The following is a 26,652-nucleotide window of genomic DNA, read 5'->3' as shown; positions in this document are numbered from 1 at the left end:
ATCTCAAAGCTGCAAAGCACTGCTAGCTGTTCTTTGAGCCAGCTGCTCACACCTACAACCAGAAGCCTTCTCAAATGGTTGGCAGAAGTGGTCTGACCATACAGGAGAGCAGAAGAGCGCACACGATATGTTTCTTGAGTACAGCGTTGCTAGTGCAAGCATGCTGATCTGCTGAAGACATGTGCCATTCATCCTAGCTGTTAATGGATACAGAGTAAAGCCCCACTCCTCCCTTTCCCCCACTTCCTCTAAGAAACAAAATGCCAAGCTTCATAATATATGGGAATTGGAAAAATTAATATCTTTCTGCATCAAACAGATAGATGGAGTGCACACGTCACCTGTTTTCTATGTGGTCTCCTTATGTTTCAAAGAAAAAGGTAAATCCCAAAATATATGCCAGCTTCTTAGTGCCAGTAGAAGCAGTGAAAGATACTCTACCTGTTCTAAATCCTATGGTTTTGCAACTATGCCACTTTACTCATAGTCAATAACTACACTAATAGAGCAAACTTCTTTTTTAAAGAAGTGTTTATGAGAGTAATCTTGCTGAATAAAGCATTGATTTTGCTCATGAAAAAAATAATACTCAAAGTACATTTTGTCTGCTTGGTTATTGCTTAATCACTGTATTAAATTTAGTGTTGCCTTATTTCCAACTTCAAATCTTTCACTTTAACAGGAGCTATTTTAAAAATTAATTAGTTCATTTTCAATATATATAGAATAAATGAGATCTAGGACTCAACAATATGAACAAATATATTTTTATCATACTTCAATTATTGTAGGTGTTACAACACATAACATGCTGAAATAATAACAAACTTCCTTTTTATACGTATTATCCTACTCATTTACTTTTCTTTTGAACTTCATACCACTAGAGGCTAGTGAACTGATCAGTGAAAGAGTGAAAGTACACACATCACACTGACAAGAACAAAGAATGCAGAAGCACTGTTAGCTGCAGAGATGACAGGTTGCTGGAGACAAGATGGAAAGCAAAAAGCTGTAGCAGCAAGCCTGCTCTCTACTGGTCAGACAGAGATGGGGCAGTGCTGCTCCCAGAGCAATAAAAGGATGCAAGCACTTGGCAAGAGTCATGGCAATGTTAGCATGTTATATTGCAGTCTCGCTTGGAGGGGAGATAAAGTGACCCCAAGTCTTAAATCCTCCAATTCTGACTTTTAAGTTTGAGTCTTAAGTACTGAAAACCCACAGAGTGAACAAAACACTTCAGCAAGGGGGTGCTGAAAGAAAGAAAAAGATGCTTGTATGTCTCATCCAGATCTGTGGGTTTTGTGATTTCTAGAATATGGTATTGGCCTATTACCTGCCTTAATTTAATATCTAGAGGTAAAGAGGATGATAAAAAGTGTTTGCCATGAACCTACTGGCTTTTCTGTTACATCATGCCAAACTAAAATAATCATTAAATATCATTAGTGTAAGCACACACTCACCCTGAAAAGGTGTATGAAAAACAAATACTGATTGAATGGCATTCCTGGGAAGCATGAGCTGTAGATGTTAAAAGATTACCCAGTATTTCAATTTAACTAAGAATTTGAAGTAATTGAGAGCCCTTTTGCCAAACTATTAACAAAAGGGAAATCTTTCTCGATAAAGTCCTGTCCACCTGACAGAGTTGGTGCAGATGGAGAGGAATCACGGCCAATTTCCATCATCCTCTTGGGGTTCTAGAACAGAGTGCGGAAACCAGGAGAATAAGGTACCTGCTATGTGGACTGCTGACAGAGGGTCCAGGCTGTGAGAGACTACATTTGCCCCGTGGCTGTTTGCAATGAACAGGGGGTAAAGAAAGAAGAATGTTCAGTCCAGGCAAATAAAGACAAGCTACTGATGAAACTAAATTAAAAGTGCAGCAAAGGAAACATAAAAAAAAAATCAAATGAAGCGATCAATACCCATGAACCAAGGAAACTGGCTTTTCTTTGCAACTAGTTGAGTATGAAAATGACTGGAAAATACATAGTAAACTCAAAAATAACAGTTTATTCATTACATTTATGAACAGTAGATCTGGATTTTTTAATAAAATCACTAGAAATTTAGCTTGAATAATTTGTAATACAAAATAGAAAAAAATATTGTTTGAATATAAGCAAATATAGATATTTCAAAATGCAAATGCAGGAAAATTCTCAGCAACAAAAGTCCAATCTTTTCTGAGTCTCCTTTTCTGAGTCTGGCCACTTCTACGCTCACATCCCCCTGCAGTTTTGAAGGCCAAATAACGGTAGTACATTCCTGCACTCAAAACTACATGCTGGAAAATTTAATGCAGTAAGGTGTTTATAATTCTGATTGTATTTTTGGTATTAGTATTTATTCATTTAGCATCAGTATATTTAGCACTGAAATTGTAAACATCACTTCCGTCTCCAAAATTGTGGGTACAAAACCCAGAATTTTGAAGTCCAGACCCCAAGGAATTATACAACTAAGCTATACATTATGGACAAAAATGAAAAAAAAAAAAAAGTACTCATGTACATATAAAGATCAACAAATTAGAGATAGACAAACACATATTAAAATGTTAAGATGAACCGTATTATAATTCTACATACTCTTTAGACAAAGACTTCATGGTAAAATACTTCTCCATTCCCTGTAATGGTCAGCTACATCTGCGCTATCAGAACTTTTAATAATTATTTAAGTTAAAATTTGAAAGAGAAAAGTATTGAACTTGAAAATAAAATGTTAAGGTTTATATTCTTTCTCCTTTTGAAAAGCCAGTATTCCTTTACATTCTCATACTAGCATCTAAAAGGAAACTAGTGAATGTATACGAAAACTAAAAGAAAATCAATTTCAAGAGCCATTAAATTTAACAAGACAAAACTCAGAGGCTTTACAAAAAGTGCAAATGGAAAAAAAATAAAATCAACCTGATCATTGTGAGAACTAAGGAAAAAAGCAAAGTAATCAACCAATAGAATTGCAGAAAAAGACAAAATAATTGCAGTTTCATTTTGGGCTCAGAGCATGGAAGTGTTAAGTACTAGGCATGTGTTGCTATATTTCTTGAATTTTGTGCCAGCGATGTAAATAGACAACTCCAGAGTTGCCATCATAGCTATTGATTAGGTCCTGCACAACTAGGTATTTTGAAAAATGTTTTATGTCCTTCAGCTCTACTTAGCCATTCATCTGAAGTCTCAATAAGACCATCTGCAATCTTCATCAGAAATGACATAAAAACCTTATCGAAATTCCCGATGAAGCAGCTCTGAAGAGAAGGCCAAACAGAAATGGAGAACTGATTATATCAGACATGAGCAGACTTTGGGGTGCTGTCATCACTAGAGCAAAATACAAGAGACACGACATGCCATACCATGGTAAATCAACCACACTGACAGCCCTAGTTTTAGATCTTATTTACCAATTCTGATTTCATGCAGGATGGTTTATGCAGCAGGGCTGGGGAAAGCAGCTGTGTTTTGTTCTTGGTTTATGCCATTTCCTTTCCTATCAAGTGTGAAGGGGGACCTTCCAGCTGACTAGAGCTACTGTGGACATCTAAAGCTTCCACTGAGAAGATGGCAGAAAGTATATGACATGAAATTACCGTTCTCTGTCTGCTTGGAGTGCTTCTTCCAGATACAGGACTCACTGAGCCTGACGTGTCTAATTCATCAGCAGAGGACCATGAGGACAATTCCTGAAGTTCAGAAGGAATGCAGCTCAGACATACAGCAACTAGCTGTTCAGGTAAGCAAACTAAAAAAAACCCTGAGTGAAATCCCAGCAGTTATTTCTAAAGCAAATAAAATAAAGTAGTTAAAATTTGTTACCAGTTTTTCTAAGACTAAGGCATTACATGCTTCCTCTCTTAGCCCTGAAGGAAAGGAAAAGCAAACGGGTAATTAAAACTTAATTGCTTGAGGTGACGCATTTTCCACCAAAGTCAATACAGGGGAAAAAAATAGTTGCTCTTTATTGGTCTTTAATTACAAGAAGAGGTTGGTGCCATCAAGATTTTGCTTAAAGAGGCAGAAATTCACCAGGAGTGAAGAGCTGAATTCTCATGCCTTACGCATTCAGCTAATCCAAGTCTTTGAAAACAAGTTAACTAATAAGAACCTCAGAATTTTTACTTTATACCTGCCACTGTTGGTGAAGATGTATGCACAATTCCCTTACAAATACCCTGAGATAAGAGATAGTTTGAAAAGATTTGGAGTACAGCTCAAAGCTGGGAAGGTACTACGACAGATCTGTTAACCTGCTACAGACTTTATTTTATGCTTTTTGGTTTTTTTAATTCAACTGAGTGAGCATTATCTTCCTTTCCAGTGACAACTGACACACTATAATTTTCAATACTGCAACGAGAATAATTATCTAATATACTTTGCCAGTTGACTGATTCAGTAATGGCAGGATAAACAAACCTAGATGTTCAACACTTTCCCTATAACAAATAGTAAAAAAATTACTGGATTAAAAAAAAACCAACACGTTTATATAATGAAGTGGAAGATTACTTTATGATATTTAAAAGTACATGTGTAACGTCTTGATAAGTATTGCAAACAACAGCAATAATGTAGCAAACAGTACTGATAAAAGGAAGACAGTCAAAACAGTTGGAAATGTGTGCCCAGCAAGCAGCAAGCGATAAAGACATATGACTTACCAGTTGATTACTCGAAATGTCTAGAATTTTCTCTAGGTCTTTAATATGACGTGTGACCTCTTTCAAGAGGAGCTTCAGTCTATTTCCAATGACATGCACCTTTTCTTTGGCTTCAAGGCAGTCTTTGCCTTCAGCATTGACTAGCAGTTGGCAGGACATATCTTGCAGTGATGCCACCTTCAGCTGAGACTCCAGAAGTTCACGTCTGATTTGCTGTTGCCAAGGCAAGCACCAGGTATTTTTAATTGAAGTTTTGAAAAAAAATAAGAGGTTGGAGGGAGCTAGAATTCACAAAACTGGACATTTGAAATTATTGAAATGGAAAAAAAAGAGAAGCAATAAAAAAATCATAATCCCCAGTGGATACATTCAGAACTGCTAATTTTTCACTTAAAATTTGAACAATAGCTTGTGCTTCATTCTATAACTATTTAGTATTTCTATTATTTCCAGCAAATTCCCATTGAGGACAGACCTTCCGAAATACAAAACACAATAAAATGACAGGAAGATAGACATCAGCCTAGTGGTTGCCTGAGATTTTAAATCACGAGTTATGCTCCTAATAAAAGTGAGTAGCGCTCCCTACCAAGTAAAGTCAGTTTCTGACATTAGTCCCATAGCTGTGTATGTGCTATGCTAACCCTCAAGAGAAAGATAAATCTGATTAGGTGTTTTTCTGATGATGCATTCTGAGAGGGAAAGGGGTGATAATTACCCTACCATTAGAAGCCTGTGATGATCCTGCAGTGCTTCCGCATCCAGGTTTGGATTGATGGGCACAATCTCATCTTTTCTTCTGTCAATATTCTCTAACCAAAGCAGCAAACCATGGCTCATTTCATGGAAATCCTGCAAACAATGAGTGATGATAATAGCGTAGCAGAAAATTCCAGTCAAATTCAGGTTTTTAGTTTATCCTATGATAGGTCCGACTGGCTAAATAACATAATTTACAAGGAAGGGTAGAACACTATATCAGAACAATATTCCAGAAATAACAATTATAGAAAATCTTGGATGCAGGATGTGTAGGTGTATCTTTCAGAAACCATGCCAAAGCTGCATTTTGGCTGGCCTGGGCAAGTTTCAGACTGGATAATGAAAACATCAGGTAACAATATGGTTTACATTTTTGACATGTGGGATGCTGACAACGTAAAATAAGTGGAATACAGACCTGGCACTGCATTAATGCATCTTGCAATGAGCAGCGCCACTCTTCAATCATACTGCATACATGGTCCCAGTGCACATTCATTTGAGAGAGGCGCTCTTGAAGCTTCTTGGTCTCTTCACTGTCTGACTGAGTGAATTCTGAGCTGCACAGATTGATGGATAAGATGATTGCTTTGCGGTTATCAATTGCTTTCTGCAGCTCCTTGAGAGTAAAACAAAGAGGGATGGGGGAAGAAAGGATGGAAATTGGTAAAATATGTGACTTTCAGAAGAATTAAGTAGAAAAAGGCACCACCAGAATGCAATGATTTGCCATCAGCAGTTGCAGAATGGTACGCTACCATAACAATCTCGCTCTGGATATGAGATTTCTGTGCTGTTTGTGACTCCAAAAATGTTCACTCTTTAACTTCTCTTAAAATTTTACTGTGAGCATAAACTAGAACAAGTAAATTAAACTCGCAGTCTTAAAAGCCTAAAGTCATAGTTGAATGAAGATTTGGCTCATGTTTCAGATATGTTAAAAACAGAGCAGGCCCAACAATATTTACAGAGCTGTAAGACAATTGTACTTTAGCTTACAATAAAACTTTTGCCCTCACTTCTCAGTTTTGCTCACAAACATAAACCCCAATATGTTTTCAAGTGGAAACTGCTGTCAACAGTATTTTAAAATGAAAGCTTTTACTGAGGGAAAAGAAAACATACAAAGAGTATAAACAACTTACTCCAATTTATAGAAGCAGAACGTGTATAAAACCTCTGATTTGTTTACACTGGAAGCCACAAAATAAACCCCACCTCTTTTGGGTTTGGAAGGCACTAATGGGCTTTCCAAGAGTGGGTGTGATAAGAACAGGATTCTTATGAAATGCACCCTTTTCCACCTACTTTTCAGCATGTGCTTAGAAGCTCCATGTCACAGCAACCTTTGTAGTACTTTTATCAGCTATATTTCGATTCCAGTGAAGATCAGCATTTAATATGCTTTAGATGAATCACTGCCGGAAACAGTCTTTACTGTCTGTCCACTTCATTCGTAGCATGGAGCACAGTGCATTGTGACATTGGTTTCCATATTTTTGTGCCCAAGCTTATAAAATGCTAATAACTGAACGTTAAGTTGTGGACCATCACATTTGCAGATCTCTACAGTTGTAAAATATAGTTGTTGTGCAAACCCCATCCCTGGAAGTGTTTAAGGCCAGGTTGGGTCCTTCAACTGCCTGATTTAGTGGGACGTGCCCCTGCCTGTGTCAGGGGCGTTGGAACTAGGTGATCTTTAAGGTCCCTTTCAATCCAAACTATTCTATGATTCTAATATGCAGGAGAGATCACAAAATAGCATTCAGATCCTGATGCATCTGACATAACAGAAGAAGAAACTGCAGTTCTGCAAAGCGACACAGAATTTTTCCTGTGTTGTACTGGTGACACAAATGGGTAGGCTACAAACACTCAGGGTACTATCTCCTTCCTCCACGCAAAGTAAGATGTCCCTGTGAGGTATTTATTTAGAAGTAGTTATTTTGTCACCAGTTTGACTAGAAGAGATATGATTTAACTCAGGGTTTGGGTTTTTTTCATCAGCTTAGTTGACATAAAAATAATCTGTACATTCTGAAATTACAGAATTGCCATAGAATTACTATTTCAAAAATTTATTTGTACTATATAGCAAAGGCTAATGGTCCACTTTTCTGCTAAAAAAAGGTTATTCATAAATCACTTCCCCAGTGATACTTCAGTTATCAGAAGTAGCTCACTATGTGCAGAACAGAGCAAACCAGCTGCAACTATTGGCAATCTCTTCAACATACCTGTTATATTCTGGTCTGTTTGCAAGTTAGGTCATGGAAAAGAAAAATAAAACTCACTTTCAGTTTTTTAATCCTGAGCTCAATAGTTTGTATGTCAGTGCTGAGGTCAAGGTGGCGGAGCTTCTCCAGCTCGTTTTCAGTTTCTCCCAACCAAGCCCAAATGTTATTAAGGTCGGAGTTAAACTGCTGCCATTGCTGAAGGTTCTGCTTCATCCTCAGCTCCTTGCTTAGAGCCTGAGCCTGGATTAATTCCCATCGGTCAATTACACCTGGAATGATAAACATGAAATTCAACAATAGCAAAAGAATTAGCCACATGCACAATTGCATCCATTGAATCCTGTGCAGGACAAAAAATTCCTCAAAAAAACCAAACAAAAAAACCCTCTAACCCACCAAACACCACACTGAAAACTAAGTTAGACTGAAGAATGCAATGCTAGAGAGAAAGAATGGAGAATCTAGATGACTCCAAGCAGCAGGCAATTTCACCAGTTTCTAATGTCAGACTTCTATGAACAGAACTAAATTAACACTTGCAGGTCTCTAGAACAGGTTATGCTGGTATAAAGCCATGAACGCAAACCAGAAAAGGAAGCTGAATATGTCTAGCTGGCACATATTTCTGATCATTTTAATTGGTATTTGTACCTATCACAATTTAATACTCATATCTCATCACATTTTCCTAAGATACTGCTGATGTATTGGATAGATATGTGCACTAAAAAAAAATAAATTAGGGGCTATTCCTTCTTCGTAGTTATCTTGAAACGTTATGGCAGAAGGACAAGTTGTATTATTCCATCGATTTATTTTTTTTTTTTACATCTAAATAAAACAGAATGCATTGGTAGCATATCTTGCCAGGCTAAGAATGGAGACTGCCTATACAGGCTCTGGAAAAAAAATCCACGTTTCTACAATGCAATATGTCCTGTTCTACAGCTGATGCTTAAAATTAGTCAGATGAATACTTCCACCAGGTGAATATAGATTTCAATACTGTAGACAGATAATATTAGAAGTGAAAGCTAACAGAAGAAATGAATCCTGACTTACATGTTTTGTACAGCAACACAAGCAACCTCTTCTCAGCTCAACAGGGAGTTTCAGAAAGGCTTAATTAGGTTATGTCTTTGGACTTCAGTAAAGCCTTTGACACAGTTTCTCACAGCATTCTCCTTCAGAAACTGTCAGCCTCTGGCCTGGACAGGCGCACACTCTCCTAGGTTGAAAACTGGTTGGATGGCCGGGCCCAGAGAGTGGTGGTAAATGGAGTTAACTCCAGCTGGAGGCCAGTCACAAGTGGGGTTCCCCAGGGCTCGGTACTGGGTCCAGCCCTGTTCAATGTCTTTATCAATGACCTGGATGAAGGCATTGAGTGCACCCTCAGCAAGTTTGCAGATGACACTAAGCTGGGTGTAAGAGTGGATCTGCTGGAGGGTAGGGAGGCTCTGCAAAGGGATCTGAACAGGCTGGACCGCTGGGCTGAGGCCAATGGCATGAGGTTTAACAAGGCCAAATGCCGGGTCCTGCACTTGGGGCACAACAACCCTGTGCAGTGCTACAGACCAGGAGAAGTCTGGCTAGAAAGCTGCCTGGAGGAGAAGGACCTGGGGGTGTTGGTTGACAGATGAATGAACATGAGCCAGCAATGTGCCCAGGTGGCCAAGAAGGCCAATGGCATCTTGGCTTGTATCAGAAACAGTGTGACCAGCAGGTCCAGGGAGGTTATTCTCCCTCTGTACTCGGCACTGGTGAGACCGCACCTCAAATACTGTGTTCAGTTCTGGGCCCCTCACTCCAAGAAGGATGTTGGGGCTCTGGAGCATGTCCAGAGAAGAGCAATGAAGCTGGTGAGGGGGCTGGAGAACAAGTCTTATGAGGAGCAGCTGAGAGAGCTGGGGTTGTTTAGCCTGGAGGAGTCTGAGGGGAGACCTTATTGCTCTCTACAACTACCTGAAAAGAGGTTGTGGAGAGGAGGGAGCTGGCCTCTTCTCCCAAGTGACAGGGGAGGTTCAGGCTGGATATGAGGAAAAAAATTTTCATGGAAAGGGTCATTGGGCACTGGAACAGGCTGCCCAGGGAGGTGTTTAAGGGATGGGTGGAAGAGGTGCTAAGGGGCATGGTTTAGGGACTGTTAGGAATGGTTGGACTCAATGATCCATTGGGTCCTTTCCAAGCTAGTGATTCTATGATTCTATGTCTCATAATATGAAGGGGTTCTTAAAACAAATTTGTATGCCTAATCTCTTTATAGGGCACATACAAGGAATACTATTTCTTACTATTCCTATTAAGAGATGTTAGACAGAAATGGTAACAGAATCACGTAAATATATACGTCAGTAAATAATACGAAGTATTTATTCAGGAAAACTTTGCTTGTTTGCTACATGTCATAATTGGTTTCCTTCAAAGAACTAAATGTTACTTACCAGCTGTTTGCGTTTCAGTACTGTTCAGGTTAATAAGTCCAGATAATTTTTCTTCTTCCTCCTTCAATTTGTATCCAAGTCTTTTTACTGAGTCTATGCTTCCACTGCACTCACCTAGAAGCTTCATCTGTGTTAAGAAACAAATATATCAATATGCACTGCACAGGACTAATTGCATGGAAAACGCAAATTACAATGCAATTTCTGAAATTTTCCAAAAGCAAGTCTAAGTATGAAGATAAAAATCTATTACTTTTACAGTCTGTCCTGATACTATCAAATAAATCTATATGGAGACAATAGAGGCTTAAAGCCTAAATTCAGACTAAATAGAAATAATTCAGTGCCAATGTGCCAAATCGTGATGGATTACTTTAGGTGCCATCTGCCCTAAGTGTTAAAATGCTACAGCAAAGACACTAGAAGATGTGATAAAGAAAATAAACATAAGTGTGGAAATATTACTATGCATTCAAGCAGTTAATCTTTCAATTCTGTCAGTAATGAAATTATTTTAATGATTTAGAGAGATTTTTCTTCTCGAAACCCTCTTTAAAAATATGTCAACTTTTAAATCACAGATTCCATATATGAAACCTTGCTTACATAGCATGTGCTTATAATTCATCATCTAGATGAATACTGTGCATCATGCTGTAAAGTCTGTTTTTAAAAGCAGAGGAATTTTAAACAGGTATATCATAATTAGATGGATAAAAATACCTCTGAGTAAGCACTTTTGGACACCTGAAAATTTGTAATAGGAAACTAAATTCCTGAGGTTCATGTTATTGAGAGTCATGTTACTGTTATGTGCTATCGTAAACACATTAATAACTACACATCATTGTTCATTAAGGGTAGCAACCATATGAGTGAGTAATTCTGAGCAGCAGTAATATAATTGCTTTGTTGAAACAGTTATATTTCTTTCAATAGCAAATCTAATCTTGGAGTGTTTATTCAAGTTGTCCTCCAAAAGACACGCACATATCCTTTGTAACTGGAATCCAGCTCTGGTCCTGTAGGCGTTTTGCTGCGGATGATATTTTCTGTTTGCTGTATTTGGAAACGACTGGTGTCTAAAGCCTTGTCCAGCTGTCGCATATGTGCTTCCAGGGCACCAGGGTCTCCTGTACCAAAAACCAAAAACTGACTGTCACTTAAGTTTTTCCAAAATGTTTTAAATCTTTTGTTCAGGCAGAATAAATATCAGGATACCATCTAGATTAGACAGTAAAGCAGAAATGTGACTGCAGCAGTATGAGTGGTACAATGTCAAAGCAAACTGATAACTATATGTATTAGAGAGTGTTAGCAAACTTCAGCGGACAGATAACTGTAAGACTGAAGACGCTTGCCATAAGAATAATATCAAAGAGTACACAGCTTAAAGTAGGCTTGCAAACTATTCTGAAGTTACTTTTCCCTCAGAGAATTCCTTACCTCTCTGAAAGGGAAACTTCACGGGAAAGCATGCTCTAACCTCACTGATTTTGGGGAATGCCTTACTCTCTTTCAGAAACACTTTAAAATGAAACCTTGTATCCTGAACTCCTGATCCAAGTCCATGTTAAAATTCAATTTCTCCTAATGTCTCTTTGTATACTTCTCTCCATTAAAAAAATGAAATTTTGAGGATGTATGTGAAAGGATCTGATTTGTACACAATTTTGAAGATTAACAGCATTATATAAACACAAAGCAAAACTGTTATAATTATACTCTCAAGTCGGACATGACTGATTCAGGCAACCACATGAAGCATCAAAATTTATAGTATTTTTTCCAATTAGGTGTTTAACAAAAATTGTGTTTAACAAAAATTATGTTTAACATATCTACAAGATGGTATTATTCATCCAAGCCATCTGGAACTCATACCAATGTTTTTGAAGGAGAACTAACTTGCATTTTCATTAGAGAGGTCAAATGGATTCCATGATATGAGTTAGCTACAGCCAATAATAATCTGAAGAAAGCTGTAGCCGAAATGACCACATTAGAGATACCTCTAATCCATATTCTATCACTGTACCTGATTTCCATCTATTTACAAAGACAGTTTGAATTTATTCATAAAGACAAGAGAACCTTTCTGTCCACCTAATTATAGAAAAGGCAGCCTCTTGGATGGTTAACCTTTTTTCATACGAAACACCACCTCACTCCAAATGGACAGAACAAAATGCTCACTATTAATTTTCCCTCAGTACTTTCAAAATGTTCACGGGTTTACAGGTCAGAAAATCACACACATTTTTCTATATGTACTGCTATTATTTATACTCTTAATCAATCTTAATATTATTTCACTAATTTTGGGGAAAAAAAAATGGACAGTGAATCTAAGGTCTGTGCCACAGACGCTGAAGTTTTAAATGTTTGATATTTCAGATTTGCAATTAGGTCATTATTCCAAAACAGGAAAACTGTAAAATTATGAAAGTATTTATAACCGCATGTAATCCCTCTGGGAGAATTATCTAACAAATGAAACAGTAGGTTTAATCTTGTATAAAAATGCAACTTGAAAAAGCATTGATCTTCCAGCATAAAAGAACAAGTAAAGACATTAAGACTACAGTACCTCACCTTGGCATTGCTGTTACATCAAACAACAACTAATGTAGAAGTTTATACCTAAGCAATAATCCAAGCTGTGGCTGTGTTAAAAAAAAAAAAATAAGTGCAACACTGAAAAATAAGGTTTTGCTCTATATCTTTCCCTTCTGCCTTAAATCTTTGTAAAGATTTAAACCCCTGTTCTCTCAGAAATGGTCTTGTTGAGGGACTTGGGAGAAAAGACTGATTAGACTAACCTACTGATGAGTTTAGTCTAGTTAGCTGAGGTGGGAAGGCCAATACTTTAAACATCATTGTTTCATCTATGCACCTAATAATACCTTCAAGCGTGGTAGTAAAGCAGGATACTTCTACGTTAATATGTTAATTCTGCCACAAAAGAAATATTGATCTTGTAAGTTGTGAAAAGTAGAGCAGATGCTAAGAGAAGAGAAAAAATTATGCTTGTGCACCATGGTTTTTGTATCTGGTTACACTTCTTCCTTTTTGATGCCTACCAGAGACAGTTTTGAGTGCGTTTTCTGTGAGTGTTACATAGGCCTCAAGAGTTTCAGGGATCTCTACATCTGAAAAAATAAAAGCACAGTCTAAATTGACAGCTCAGCAGTGGCTGCTTCGTTATAGTACGAGTCCTTTTCCTGGTGTGGAATGTATAAACAGTTCCAATAGCGAACACACTTTCTGGAGAAGGAAAAAAGACTGAAACACAGGGAGCCTGCAATGAAGTAACCAGGCAAACTGTACTCTTATCAGAGCAATGACCTGGAAACCAAAAGACAGCCACAAGATCAGACTGTAATATACCAACATGTCTTTCCCCAAAACTGCTGCATTTGGGTATTTCAACTCATTAAGATTTATTACACAAAGCACACATACTTAAAAAGGTGCTGGAGATCAAGACCCAAGAACCCATCTCAGGCTAAACACTTAATTGCTGGAGTCTTGCCTGGGTAGGGACCAAGTTAAGATTTAATTAAGCACTTGATGATTTTGTCTGCGGATCTCTCCCCCAACATTTCTTCATCAGTTTGTTCTGCACTTCTTGCCATATCCAGTATTGTTTCTTCTAGTCAGAATAACTTATGACACATTGTTGTTACAGATGACCCCATCTGGCAGTCCACAGGCAGAGAGACACGGCCAATTCCCTGTCATATCATATATGCCTTTGTGATTTTCCAAAGCTGTAGTCATCCAGGAATGTCCAGCACTCTGTCTAAGGCCAGAGAGCCATTTGGATCACTTAGAGAAAGCTATTTGAAATCTTCAGGGGCTATTTAAATACTTTTCCATGAGCATCTTGGCCGAGCAACCACACATGTAACTAACATTTCCTTAGTTTTACAAGGAGAGAACAGGACACACAATTTGCCACCATACCTGCTATACCAGCTGCTCCTCTCAAGTAGAAGTCCTTCTCTTGTGCTCTGTCTTCCTCCTCAGAATGCAGTGCCCGTGAAACAGCTGTCTCCAGGTCTCTACTAAGGTCATAATCATGATCCCACTCCAGGGGAATGGAGTCCACACTTGCAGGGGTGTCTCGTCCTGATCGCTCACTTCTCACCGGCTGGGAAAGAGGCAGCGAAAGGTTGGAAGAGGGGTGCGGGGAGAGAATGTTGTCCATAGATTTCTCATGCCAGTGTACGTCAGAGAGATCTCCTGATTCATCCAGATCCACCTCTTTGTCAGAGAGGTCATGTTCGTCATCTGTTAGCTAGAAGCATAACGCAAAGAGAACTGATCAATGAAATGTGCAGAGGCACTGCATGGTCAGCCTCGGTCAGTGAAATAAAGTAGCATTAGGCAACAATCAGACTGATGTAGCTTCCATTTTGATTGCTTTGCACTTCCCTTTCATGATTTTAAGGGGTAGAAAACAAAGCAAAAAGAAAGTTCATAATTCCAGCTCAGTTATAAAAGAAAGTTCATAATTCCAGCTCATTTATAAGACACAAAGTCCAACATCAAGCAAATCTCTCCATTTTTTTTTACTGATGCCACTGCAATGCAGACATCAAGTTAAAGAAAAACCTGAAATCAAGTCATAGGAAGCAGAAGTGACCTTTACCATGATGATTATTCTCATTATATTCTTTCATATTTGGAAAACCCTGGGGTTTGTGCCTTCCCTTCAGTAGGACTTGAGCTACCAAAAATCATTTTGCTCTCACTTATTCAGCTGTGTTCAGTTCTGTAGACAAATTTATGTCTCTTCTCATGGGAAGAATCATTTTAGCATTGTATTTAAACAAAATAGAACTCAATAAGCTTCCAGTGGAACTACCTGACAGAACAGGGAGATGTTCTCATGACCAATACCACACTGCTATCCTCATTAATAAAGTTTTATAAATCTCCAGTTTGCATGGCTTTTCATGATTACTTGCAGAAATTCTAGAGTTGCTGAGTTTGCTCTCTGAACAAGACATAAATAGCATATAATGAAGGGAAGCAGATGGTCAGGGTTGTAATAAAATTAAACCACAGGATTTTTGGAAAGTTGCAGAAGTTACATGTTAGTTCATTTCAACATCTTTCTCTGTCCTTATTCTCACACTTGTAAAATGGCAACAAATCAAACAAATAAGTATGCATGTAAGTATACACACAGGAAGGCGGATGAGTTTCCTGTGATAGCGTTCAACACGTCCAAAGACCTCTTGGCAGTAACGACGTAGCTCATCTAATTCTTCTTCAATGACAGCTGCATCCATGGGCTCACTTTTCTCAATGAGTTGCTCACCCTGTACAATTATCTGCTCAATTTTGTTGTTGTTCAATAGGATTTCTTGCTGGAAAGCCTAGATAAAAGAAAAGGTATGGTTTATCAATTATATTAATATTACAACAACCTAAGCAAATAAGGATTCACGTCTTAGAGTTTTTCAGCAAAAGTGGTGTGAGTAAAAAACAGGGATCATTCCAAATATTGTGGCATGAGCAACAACGAGCAATTAAATTTAGCATTCCACCACCTTTCTAGACAAAACCAGTGATACTTTATGGTTTACCATCTCATTCCTCAATTGTTGTATTTGGAAAGAAAGCTCTTCTCTAAAAAAGACGTATCCACAACCAAATGCCTAGAATCAACAGAAATGCTAAAGCTAGCACACTGGAATTTTGGGTAACAAGACATTTGATATTTTTCTCTCCAGATAATGATTTTTCTGATGCAGAAATGCTTGACAAATGTAATAATTCTTAGGTGCCACGCAATAATGGCAATAATGGCAATAATCAAGACTTGACATTAACAATGTTTACCGAAATTTCTTCTTTTGATTAGGAAACGGAGGATATCACCCTTGGATTTTTTTTTCAATTTTTTCACAGTGCAAAGATCTTTCAGTCTGGCAGAAAAGCATATATTTAAACCTGACATAGCCCAAAAATTCTATGGGTGAAATCTCAGTGTGCAAGTAAGGAACTTTATCAGGTTGCATTTTCACACAATGTTTCTTAAATTCTTTTCCCACCAGGAATCTTTTTATCCCTTCTTTTATCCTTTCTGCTGTTACTATTCAATCATTCTTTACCTTAAGTTGCTTTATCTTAGCTTGGACATCACACTCTGAGAAATGCTCAATGTTAGTCAGCTGCAGGTCCATCTCTGTTAGCCATACGAGGATGCTATCACGTGCTGTCTCGAACTCCTCACGCTGACCAATAAAATGCTGGGGGATGGAAAACGGAATGGCATGAAATGACCAAACAACTCAACACCCCCCAGCAATAATGATTCTCTGAAGAAATGGTTTCTGTGCCCTTCAAACCTAACCTAAACTCAGTATACATTCATCTTTCATTTCCTATGTGCTTTCTAAGGTTTTCTTTTCAGTAACATCATCTTCAGCTGCAACTAGCTGACCAGTGGAAGCTATCTTCTACGAAACAGATGGTGTTTGAGATGGCATTTCCCTAAAGACTTCATGCTTTGGTTACATCAAAGTGAACTAATAAGGTCCTTTCCTTTTCCAAAGGTAGAAACTCTCTCAAAAGCAGTGTGCAAATGCACTAAACTGGAAGCTTTCTGGAGTACCCTCGATTCATAAATATAGTAGCAAAATTGAAGGAAAAGGGAAAAAAAATACTTTTAGTCTGCGCAGGATGGATGTAACTCGTTTTTGTAAGTTGTCCCATCTCTGATTCCCCTCATGGACCATCTGCTTGAGGCTGCAGTCAGAGTCAGTGCGGTTCTCTCGGGCCAGGCGGCGATATTGTTTATTGATCAGTTCCAGCTGAGTCAGACTTTCATGCACTTGTCTCTGGAAGGCCTAAAGCAATATAAACAAAAGACATCATCACATTTTTAATTACTGAAATCAGGATACACATGTAAGCATGACCCTACTTCTACACTCTGACCTGTGCTAACTGACAGATTTTGCTAGGGATGCAGACAGCTCCTAAGGGCTATCCTACGAAGAGGGTGCCTTTTGGTTAAAATGAGGGAAAAAAAGAGTTTATAAAACTGACATAGTTTACTGAATGAGAAATAGCAACATGAATAGTCTTTACAATGGCAAAATCAGCACAAAAAAAATAGACTCCCCTTTCCAGTCAATCATATGCCCTTTGTATTTGAGAAAAGAAACACAAACAATGAATATGAAACTTTTTTCTTGAAAAATTGAACGTAAATCCAAGATGCCTGTGGCTTCACTGGATTTCCTTACGCATACTGAATTTACTTAAGTGCAAACATTGAAAAGATTTGAGAAGTTGTTTATTCTGAGTTTTAACAAAAATAGTGAAAAATGGTACTGAAGGAATAACCTATTTTTAGTATACTGTCATACGAGTAAGCTTTGTCTTAAAATGTTCATGGAAAGAAAATGTTATGAACACCCATACCAACTTATGCCTGCACAAATGTTGCACCATGTACTTTCAGTGCTTTCTCTACGGTTACAAAAGCCTCAGTCACTCACCTGGGGAGCAGAAAACAGGTGACTTAGCCCATGAGTTTCATGTTGTGACTAGCTATCACAAAGCAAGCTGGAGAAAGCACCTTCAGACTTCATCTCTTGCATCCCTTCCTGTAAACATTTTTCATTCCTCCATAAAGAAATGGAGAAGAAGGAGTCTGATTTTGTACAGTGAAGGCAGTGACCCTCTCTGACCTCCGTGCTCAAAAAATGGAAGTTCTTACGTGGTCTGCTGGGCTCTTTTTGTTGCTGTTTTGTTTTAAATTCAAGTGTGTATATAGACGGGAAGATAAAATTAGAAAAAAAAATGTCTAGCTGAAGAAGAAAACCATTTCAGTTAGTATGTATGTGTGACTGACTTTATGCCAATTTCACAGTGAATTAGCTGAATTCTGATGAAATTGAACACCACAACTTTTGTGATTCGCATTCCCACTTTTTGGTAGTTGTAGAAATTACGTGCTGAGAAAGAAAAAGAAGGAAAAATCACAACCATACTGCAAGGAAAACAGGCTTCTGCAGAGGCTGCTAAACTGTTCTCTTCGCAGATGGTTCCTGCTGACACTGTAGCCAGTAAAGATTCTGCAAGTCTGCAGGAGAGGTAAGGTCACTATAAAGGCTGAGGTTCAATGAAACAGACTTTGGGTAAAGTCAGATTAGCTGCAAAAATTGAAGATAAACTGATATATTTTTGGTACTCTTTCTCATGCAGCGACTTGTTAAACAAGAGCCTTCGATCCTGATCACTGAATAAAGGAACAATGGGAAGAAGGTCTGAGATAGAGTACTTGTGCCCAGAAAGCAAAGATTTTTATACTACAACAGCCTACTTCACTGTGACGGAATAGTGTGGCAGTGTTTAACAACAAAATCTGGCCAGTACATTCAGAAATGTGAACGTCAACTATAAAACTTGGATCAGCACTTCACAGTCTATGGTTTTTAATTAACGGTTAAACTAAAAAGTATTAACTGGATGTGAGTTATAATTCGCATTTCTTCTTCACAGCAAATACTTCACAGCACCTGATCCTTTAAAGAATTGCCTAAACAATTTGTGTTCTTTCTTCAGAATTAATTTTCTCTCTCACCTTGATATACCCCATTCAGATACAAAATCAAGTAGATTTTCATCTGTGAGTAGCCACGGGTATACACTCCATTGCAATTACGAGACAAGCCATCACATTGTAGTAGACACAATGGAGTTATGTAACAAGCACTGACTGAAGCGATAGCTTGTCAATTTTTAAGCATGCACTTATCTTTTAAGTCATTGGGGACACCATGTGGACATAAAGCAATACTTGCACAAACATAAATTTCAGGCATAAGGATCTAAAACAGTGGTATTGAACATTGTCTGAAACAGGAAATCAGTTCAGAAGGCTGGTTTCGGAGAGCTACAGGAAGAATAGGAGGGATAACATCAAAACTAAAACACGCAGCATGCATTTGAAGAGGAACTTGCTGAAGGGGGATTTATAAATTGTCTGGAGCACCCACTGACAGGTTGCAGAAATAAAAAAGTTCAGAAATCTAATTTTGGTGGATAAACAGCAAGTGAAAGTAGGCTTATTAGCATCTTCAGTTGCCACTTTCCACTGTTTTTTTGTCCTAGAAACCTGACAGTGAGGGCAGCTGCAAAATCAACGCCACTATATTAATTCTGTGTCTGTCTTGAGTGACTTGTGTAGGGGAAGGAAGAACAGCAGCTGGCTGCTGTAATGTGATCAGTAGATATTAAATTTCCACTATTATAAATCACCTCAAATTTCTTCAGTTCTTCCTTAGCAACTGTGTAGAGCACACCAGAGGAGCTCGGGAAAGCAGCTGTCCTCTCAGAGGTTTTTAGCCAGTCTTCAAATCTAGAGTAATCATCCAAAAATTTTTGCCATAGACGCCACGTCTCTTCAATTCTGTAATAGATAATGGAAAATTAGGGGAACGCTCAGACTGAAGCTCCGAGGTCTAAAGTACTGACAGTACTTTTAGCTAATCACCTACAACAGCAAACAAGTGCTGTATTAGACAATAACTGGCTCTTAATCTAACTCAGACAGCCAGGCTGATAAACAGACCACAGGGGAGGCTGGCTCATTCCAGACTGAACTAGAATAAGATGATGGCAATTTTTTTTAGTGCATCTAATTTTGGAATAGAAAGTTACAAGCATGCAATAGGAGCTCTAAAAATCTAAGCACATGCTAAGTAACTTCTGAAATACAGTCCAGTGTAGGTACCTAAGCCAGTATTTTAGAGATGAGCAATTCTGCAACACCATCAACTGCAAAACCATTTCCTGCAGAATGTTAAAGATGTTTCAGTATATATTTTAAAGTTCTCAGTCATTATTCTGCATTGCAAAGAGACACAAACACACCTTTTTTTTTTTTTTGCATTCAGCAAGAAGTGGAAAAATGCTATCTCTCTTTATACAATGTACAAATATTTTATTAAAAAGAAAATTAAAAGTCATTCCAGTGTTTAAAAAACAATTTTACTTCAACTGAATATGCAAAAATAGTGTCTGACTCTTGATCCTGAAATTAAACTGGCTTAATACTGAGACAGTAAAATCCCAAGAACTTCAACACCACTTGGTTCAAAATAAGAAGATCTTTTTTGGGACAGGTTGTGTTACAGCAGAACCTTGCCTGTTTTGACATAAAGAACACATCTTTCCCAAATCTTAGATATGCAGCTCTGAAAAGGACATGATCCATGCCAAAACTATTTGTGTTTTATTGATGATATGTTGTTTAACCTAAAGTTTGACACCTGGAAGCTTGTTTTTTAATACAAATAACTGTTTCTGGTACAAATAAGATCTTAAATACTGATAGCTTAGTTAACTTACTGGTATAAATCTCCTAATAGCATAATGTGTACATTGCAAGAAAGTGAAGTAGAGTTCAAAGTATTGTTGTATAGAACTTAAAATAGTTCTGAATTAATTTGCTGGACATAAAGGTAGGAAGAACCTGTACATTTTCAAGACACACTTTGTCAAAAAATAGAACTTAAAAGCTGCATTTATATATATATATATACACACACACTACACAAGAAATACTGTGGTAATAGTATAAAATTACTTAAAGACACTTAAAGATACTTATCTGCGACTATAAAGCCTCACAACTTAAAAACAACACTTTTTTTTACATAAAATAATGGAAATCTTTACCAAATATGTTAAGAATTTCCCACAAAACCAAAGATCATCTAAAGTTCAATTCAGAATTCTGAAAAGTCAAACTCTACCTTGAGTTCTTGATATGACTCTGTAAACATCACAGAAATTCATAACTTCAAAACACACAGAAAAGTTCTTTATAAACACAGGAGTTCAAACAGTTTAACATGTGCTATTACTGGTCAGCACAGAGTATATAACTTCATCCCAATCCAGCCTACAGTATTCTGGCTATTGAAATCACCCCTGCTGCCCTAAACGGGAGTAGAAAGTTTAAGCACGTGCAGTAAACCAGACCACACATGCTCAGCAAAGTTAAGGTGGGCAGATGAGGAAATTCGACAGGAGTGTACAGTCCTAAAACTCTTCCAAGTTAAAAAAAAAATGTAATCAGACAAAAGAAACTGTCATGGAATACTAGGTGCATAAAAACCTTAACACCTGCAATTACATTCCACCCTCTTGATAACTAGTTTCCCCACCAGACTAGGTAGTTTTATTGTAAACGTAAGTGTTACAACTCTCCCTTTTAGGTCACATTTTCTAAATCTCTTGGAGTCACTGCTGTCATCTAAATTCTCTCTAGTTTATCTCTCATTATTTTTATGAAGCATGGGAAATAAGACATCAGTTGATCGCAGGCTTTGTGACTAAACTTTGGTAATTGGTATCTATGCCTTTTATATGCCTGTGGAAGGTAATGTTAATTTGTAGGCATTTGAGACTTACTTAAGTCGCCTTTCCATTGACATTGCACAAATGTTCCTCCACCTTCGGTCCAAATTACGCGTAGCCTGCTGGATAGAGTCACACTCTGCTTCTGTGGCACATGCATCGCAGTCATGTAGCAGCACTTCACACAGATTGAGAACAGATGCCACTCCAGTGCTGTGTTTCTCTATGTCCCTCTGAAGTTCCTGCAGGTGAAAAAAATAATTCTTAAGAGAAATTGCAAATGAACATAAATACAAATGCACTTCTCCTCTACTTATTCAAAACAAAATCGCAAACAGGAGAAAAGCATCCAGTGAATACCTATTAAGAGGCTGCATCTGCTCAAGTGGTGTCACAATATTATCAATGAGGCTGGGAGAACCTGGCAGCATGCACAGTTCTCCCAAGGACTACAAACACCAGACCACCATCTGGGGCAAACTGCCAAAACTCTGCATGCTCAGCTGAGTATCTTTCACATACGTGTAACCAACACCACCTACAAATGGTGGAATTATGCCCAGCCCTTTCCCATTATCACAGAGAATGTAAAGAAGGAGTTAGTAATAGAAGTGTGACAAGAAAATGTATTCTTTTCTATGGCGAGGGTTTGGTGGAAGTGCCCCTTGTGAAACCACTCTTCCCCAGGTGAGCTAGCTGCGAAGTGGCATGTTTGACATGGAGATCAGCAGCAGCACATCTTGAAGAGTGCATCTCTAGTAGCAGAATTTTCTTCTGTCAGCTTTCCAATCCTACAGCATTTCCATTGGAAATGGAAAATTCAGGACAGCTAAAGAAAATGTCTTACATTGTCTTAGCACTTATTATATACGATTAGTACTATGTCTCCTGTCAGCTTCTTGGTGGCAATGGCTTGTTCTACACTGATGATAATGTTTTTTTTCTTGAAGCAATATTTCAGCTTTAATTTTGAACTACAGAATCAAGACAAACCACAAAAGTAATGGGCTATTTCTGTCAGATCAGTGCAAGAAAAAGAAACTTTGCTTGACTTCAGTCTACATTTGCAATGACTCATCAGAATATTAGACAGGCAAATTAGGATAGAAAGTAACAAAGCTGAGACAACATAATTCCAATAGTGACAATGAAGTACTAACGTGATTACACCAAAATTGCATCTAGAATACTATGTTCGCTTTTGATTCAGATGAAGAAAAGAACTATTAGGACAGCTAGAGATGTGGAATTTTATTTACTAGAACTTAGTAGCTTGAGGATGCGTAGAGATAAATCGCTCTTTATAAATCTGAAACTGAAGCAAACTATAACATGCAAAGGGAAATACAATGTCAGCATACTGTGCCTACATACATTTAAGGTCTAATCACAGGAGCTTTTCTTACAACTAGCAATATTTTGTTCTGAAAATGTCTTCCAGCAGAAAATGAGATCTAAACGTAGAATCTAAAAACCTCAGCGAATTGGAAATGGAGCAAAATCAACTTGTATCAGCCATCTGATCCGCTTTTTTGTGATAACCAGGATTGGACTTAATGACCCAAGTAATCTATTTCCTCTTCTCATCTATGAAACAGAATGCTATTTCATGAACATCTACATGAGACAATCAAGTGGAAATTCACAATATTTTCTTCCTCATCACTAGCTCTTTCACTTTCACTTTCTTTTAAAATACTCTTTCATCATGATGTCCAAGTGCTTATTCTTTTTTCTACCCATCCTGAAATATTATATAAGAGCGGATAATATAAATGGATGCAATATTCTATGAAACATATACTCCAGACAGCTATGAGACTTGAGGTTAAGCAAGTTCAGGTAACACTATCTCCTCTCTGCTGTTTTGGAGTAGAGCGGTAGTAAGAGCTGCCAGTTGGTAGTCCTGGGGTTCCTAATGATTAAACTCTTTTATTCATGTACAGAATCTTTCTACAAGCAATGTGTAGGCTGTTACCTCTCCATTGCCTTTTATTTCAATCTCAGATTTTACTATTTTTTATTTACTATTTTTTATTTTCTATGTTTATTAGAGAACATTCAGCCTTTCGGTTAGTTCACAAATGAGCATCACTTCTATGTACTGTTGTCACATACAGGGTTTTTTTTTCCTTTATCAACCCCAAAGCAAACACCACTTTTTCCTCATTTCAAGTGCTAGCAGATTTAGAAAGGAAATAAGCAAGTGATCTTTGAAATGCAGTGATCCTAGGAAAATACTGCAGTAAAGTTACCCTATCTTCCCCAGGATATCCAGCTTTAATTGCATCTTAATTTCACTACAGAGACCAGCAAGCTGCAAAACCCATTCTTGGCTTAAGTAGATGCTGAGAAGTAGATAACAGAGTTACATAAATGGAATTTGTCCCTCCTTTTTCACAGCATAATACTTGTAACACAATTTTGTATATGAACAAGTGGTAGCTGTACAAGCAGGGAAGATAACGACCTCAGTGGGAGATCAAATACAGAAAAGAACATAATAAAACTAATGGAACAAATAAGAGGGATTAAAAACTTGAGAAGACAGCCAATTCTGAGATCTGGTGGATATTGATATAGCCTTCAATTAAGAAAAATACTGGTTGTCATACACTGAAGATGGGTGGATTTTCTTAATTATTATGACAACCACAGCTTGCAGTGTTATCAAATCAAATAATCATCAAGTTTGTAAATATGGTACCCTCTCAGGAAGAGATTCACCTCTACTTTTTCCTCCCTTTCCAGTTCAAAGGAAACCACTCACATTTCTACAGAGTACCACTGCACAGTGTCATTGCATGGGAATCACCACAAGGAAACAGAAGAAGGCAGAGATATGCTAGAATAATTCCTAATAAGGAATGTTTGCGACAAACTGTGGGAAGCCTGCAGAAGGATACTAGTAAAAAATCTCAAGTATCTACTTTGTTGATAGCAATGTTTAGCCCTGCCCAGCACTGTATTGTCTCAGAAACACCACTTATTAGTGATGCTTGTGTGTAACATATTATTCCTATGTAAACTACATATAGAATATTAATAAGTAGTTCTCCACAGCCATAAAGCAAATAAGTTAGGCAGCCATCAAAACTCTGAGAGGGTTTCTTGGGTCTCATTCTCACACTCACCTTAAAAGAGCACAATGCCAGTTTGTACGATTCATAAATTAATTATTCCCCAAACATTCTGGCACTCTTCTTCCACACATTTCTTTCTCCTCAGAGAAAGAACTCAGAGAAACATCTAACTCATCACCACTGAGGCACCAAAAAGGTTGACTTAACATTTTTCTGCCCATTCCAGTGTTTGCTATTTTGTTATAGCACTGCATTAAGTATTTGTGTTCTATAAAACATTCAATTTTAACTTCACATGTAAAGATCATGCATCTTTGCATGCAAAATGATTCTCAAACAAGCTGCAAAATAAAAATGAGTTAGAAAGGCTGCTAAAAAATTGTCATTTTCAAGCATGTGCAAAATTTACAAGGTCTAATAGGTGTCAGTTTTGCCTCTGGGAACAGACAATTCAAACAAACAAAAAAACCACAAACCCCAAAGGAAAAACAATTGCAATAACTCATTCACCTTATGTCTCTTGGTGCCTTACCTTTCTCAGAAATGTCAATCACCTCCTGGTGGATTCGATGACAAAGCCAGCAGAAGGCTCTATAAGTGACACAGTAAGCACCACTTGTCTTGATATTTAAATACTTCTTTGCCTCATGCCCTCTCAGCATTGAGCTGGGTATGGGCAGCCCAAGAACACTCTACTTTGGTTCTCCCCATGTCACTTTGCACCTGATAAATGTGTTGTATTTTACCTGCTGTTCATTTAGTTTCCTTTGTATCTCCTCAGACTCACAAGTTTCATAGACGATAGGTTTGGACAGCTCTGACTCAATGTGGGCAAGCCAAGATCTCAAGCTACTCATGTTTTTATCCAGCTGCTGCACTGCAACGAGGGTCTCCTTCAACTTTTTTACCCTGTAATGAAAGAGAAACAGCATTAGTACAACCTGAATGAGAACTTCTACAACTTGTTTCTGGAGGTTTCCAGAGAAACTTCATTTAGATGGCAAGTTCTGTTCAGAAGTCTTCCCTTATTATGTAACAGAGGTATATGCAAGTAGTCCTGCATCCATAGGTTCCAGTTAAGAAAAATTAGGAGCTTACTACTGCCATAGAACATTTTCAGACCTTCCGTACCTTTATCAGTTGAGTCAAATGTTTATTACAAAATGATTTTTTTTTTAATGAACTCTCACACACCAGAACCCCAAAACAGTTTAAGTAATTTAGTTGTGTATTTGATCAACAGAAATCAACAGTCCTTCTTAGAATAGAAATAATTTGTCTATTTAACTACTGCTGGTGGTTGAACGCACCAAGTGAACAGGCCTTTTCCCTCTTGTGATATCTAAAAGTTAATCTACTGCTACGGTAAGAATCATAGAATGGTTTGGATTGGAAGGGACCTTTAAAGTTCACCTAAGTCAAACCCTCCTGCACTAAACAGGGACATCTTCAACTAGATCAGGTTGCTCAGAAGCCTGTCCAACCTGACCTTGAATATTTCCAGTTATGAGGCTTCTCCTACCTCTCTGGGCAACCTGTTCTACTGTGAAGACCTGTCCTTGAATAAATAAGCTGGAGAGCAAGAAATCCAGACGAGAATTTAGCAAGAGCTCCGGAATCCCAAGGGCTACTTTAAGCTGTTCTTGGTCTTAATGGACTACTTCAGATTTAAACAGATGAAACCAGAATGTAATTGCATGATGATTTCTAAGCAGTACTTTTCTTGAGACCCAGATGCTGTGCCAGCAATGGCCAGGAAATTGAACAGTGTTTTTAATTTATTGAAGAAAACATTAAACTTAGAGGGTGGGGAAAATTTGACTAAACCTTAATCCTACCTCAATATTTTTTCCGTTAGCCTGTTTCAACTGCAGAAACGTCTGTCAGTAATTTCCGCCTTTCTACTCCCACATTATATAACATACATTAGTGGATTCTGAAATTGTTTCTAAGTTTGGGTTTTGGGGTTTTTTTCTGTTCATGTAGTACCACAAACAATTTTGAGTAACATTCCCTTTTATGCTTCTATTGCTCTTCTATGTAAGTGTTTCAATATCAGA

General features: G+C 37.8%; 1 protein-coding gene across 2 annotated transcripts in view; it reads right to left on the bottom strand.

The window, feature by feature from the left end:
• SYNE1 (spectrin repeat containing nuclear envelope protein 1) overlaps positions 1-26,652 on the bottom strand; it is a 320,695-nt gene that overhangs the window by 21,983 nt on the left and 272,060 nt on the right. For both annotated transcript variants that reach the window (XM_054062229.1, XM_054062230.1), the window contains 16 exons: positions 25,339-25,501; positions 21,564-21,751; positions 19,404-19,554; positions 16,799-16,981; positions 16,244-16,381; positions 15,314-15,505; positions 14,085-14,418; positions 13,199-13,267; positions 11,106-11,248; positions 10,116-10,242; positions 7,732-7,943; positions 5,856-6,056; positions 5,399-5,527; positions 4,676-4,888; positions 3,605-3,697; positions 1,740-1,798 (listed from right to left, as the gene is read on the bottom strand). In XM_054062229.1, coding sequence (XP_053918204.1) covers positions 1,740-1,798; positions 3,605-3,697; positions 4,676-4,888; positions 5,399-5,527; positions 5,856-6,056; positions 7,732-7,943; positions 10,116-10,242; positions 11,106-11,248; positions 13,199-13,267; positions 14,085-14,418; positions 15,314-15,505; positions 16,244-16,381; positions 16,799-16,981; positions 19,404-19,554; positions 21,564-21,751; positions 25,339-25,501 — 2,595 coding nt within the window. The remainder of the gene's footprint in view (positions 1-1,739; positions 1,799-3,604; positions 3,698-4,675; positions 4,889-5,398; positions 5,528-5,855; positions 6,057-7,731; positions 7,944-10,115; positions 10,243-11,105; positions 11,249-13,198; positions 13,268-14,084; positions 14,419-15,313; positions 15,506-16,243; positions 16,382-16,798; positions 16,982-19,403; positions 19,555-21,563; positions 21,752-25,338; positions 25,502-26,652) is intronic.

Source organism: Cuculus canorus, chromosome 3 (assembly GCF_017976375.1).
Source record: "Cuculus canorus isolate bCucCan1 chromosome 3, bCucCan1.pri, whole genome shotgun sequence".
Taxonomy (NCBI): Eukaryota; Metazoa; Chordata; class Aves; order Cuculiformes; family Cuculidae; genus Cuculus; species Cuculus canorus.
This window is presented reverse-complemented; position numbering and strand designations above follow the sequence as displayed.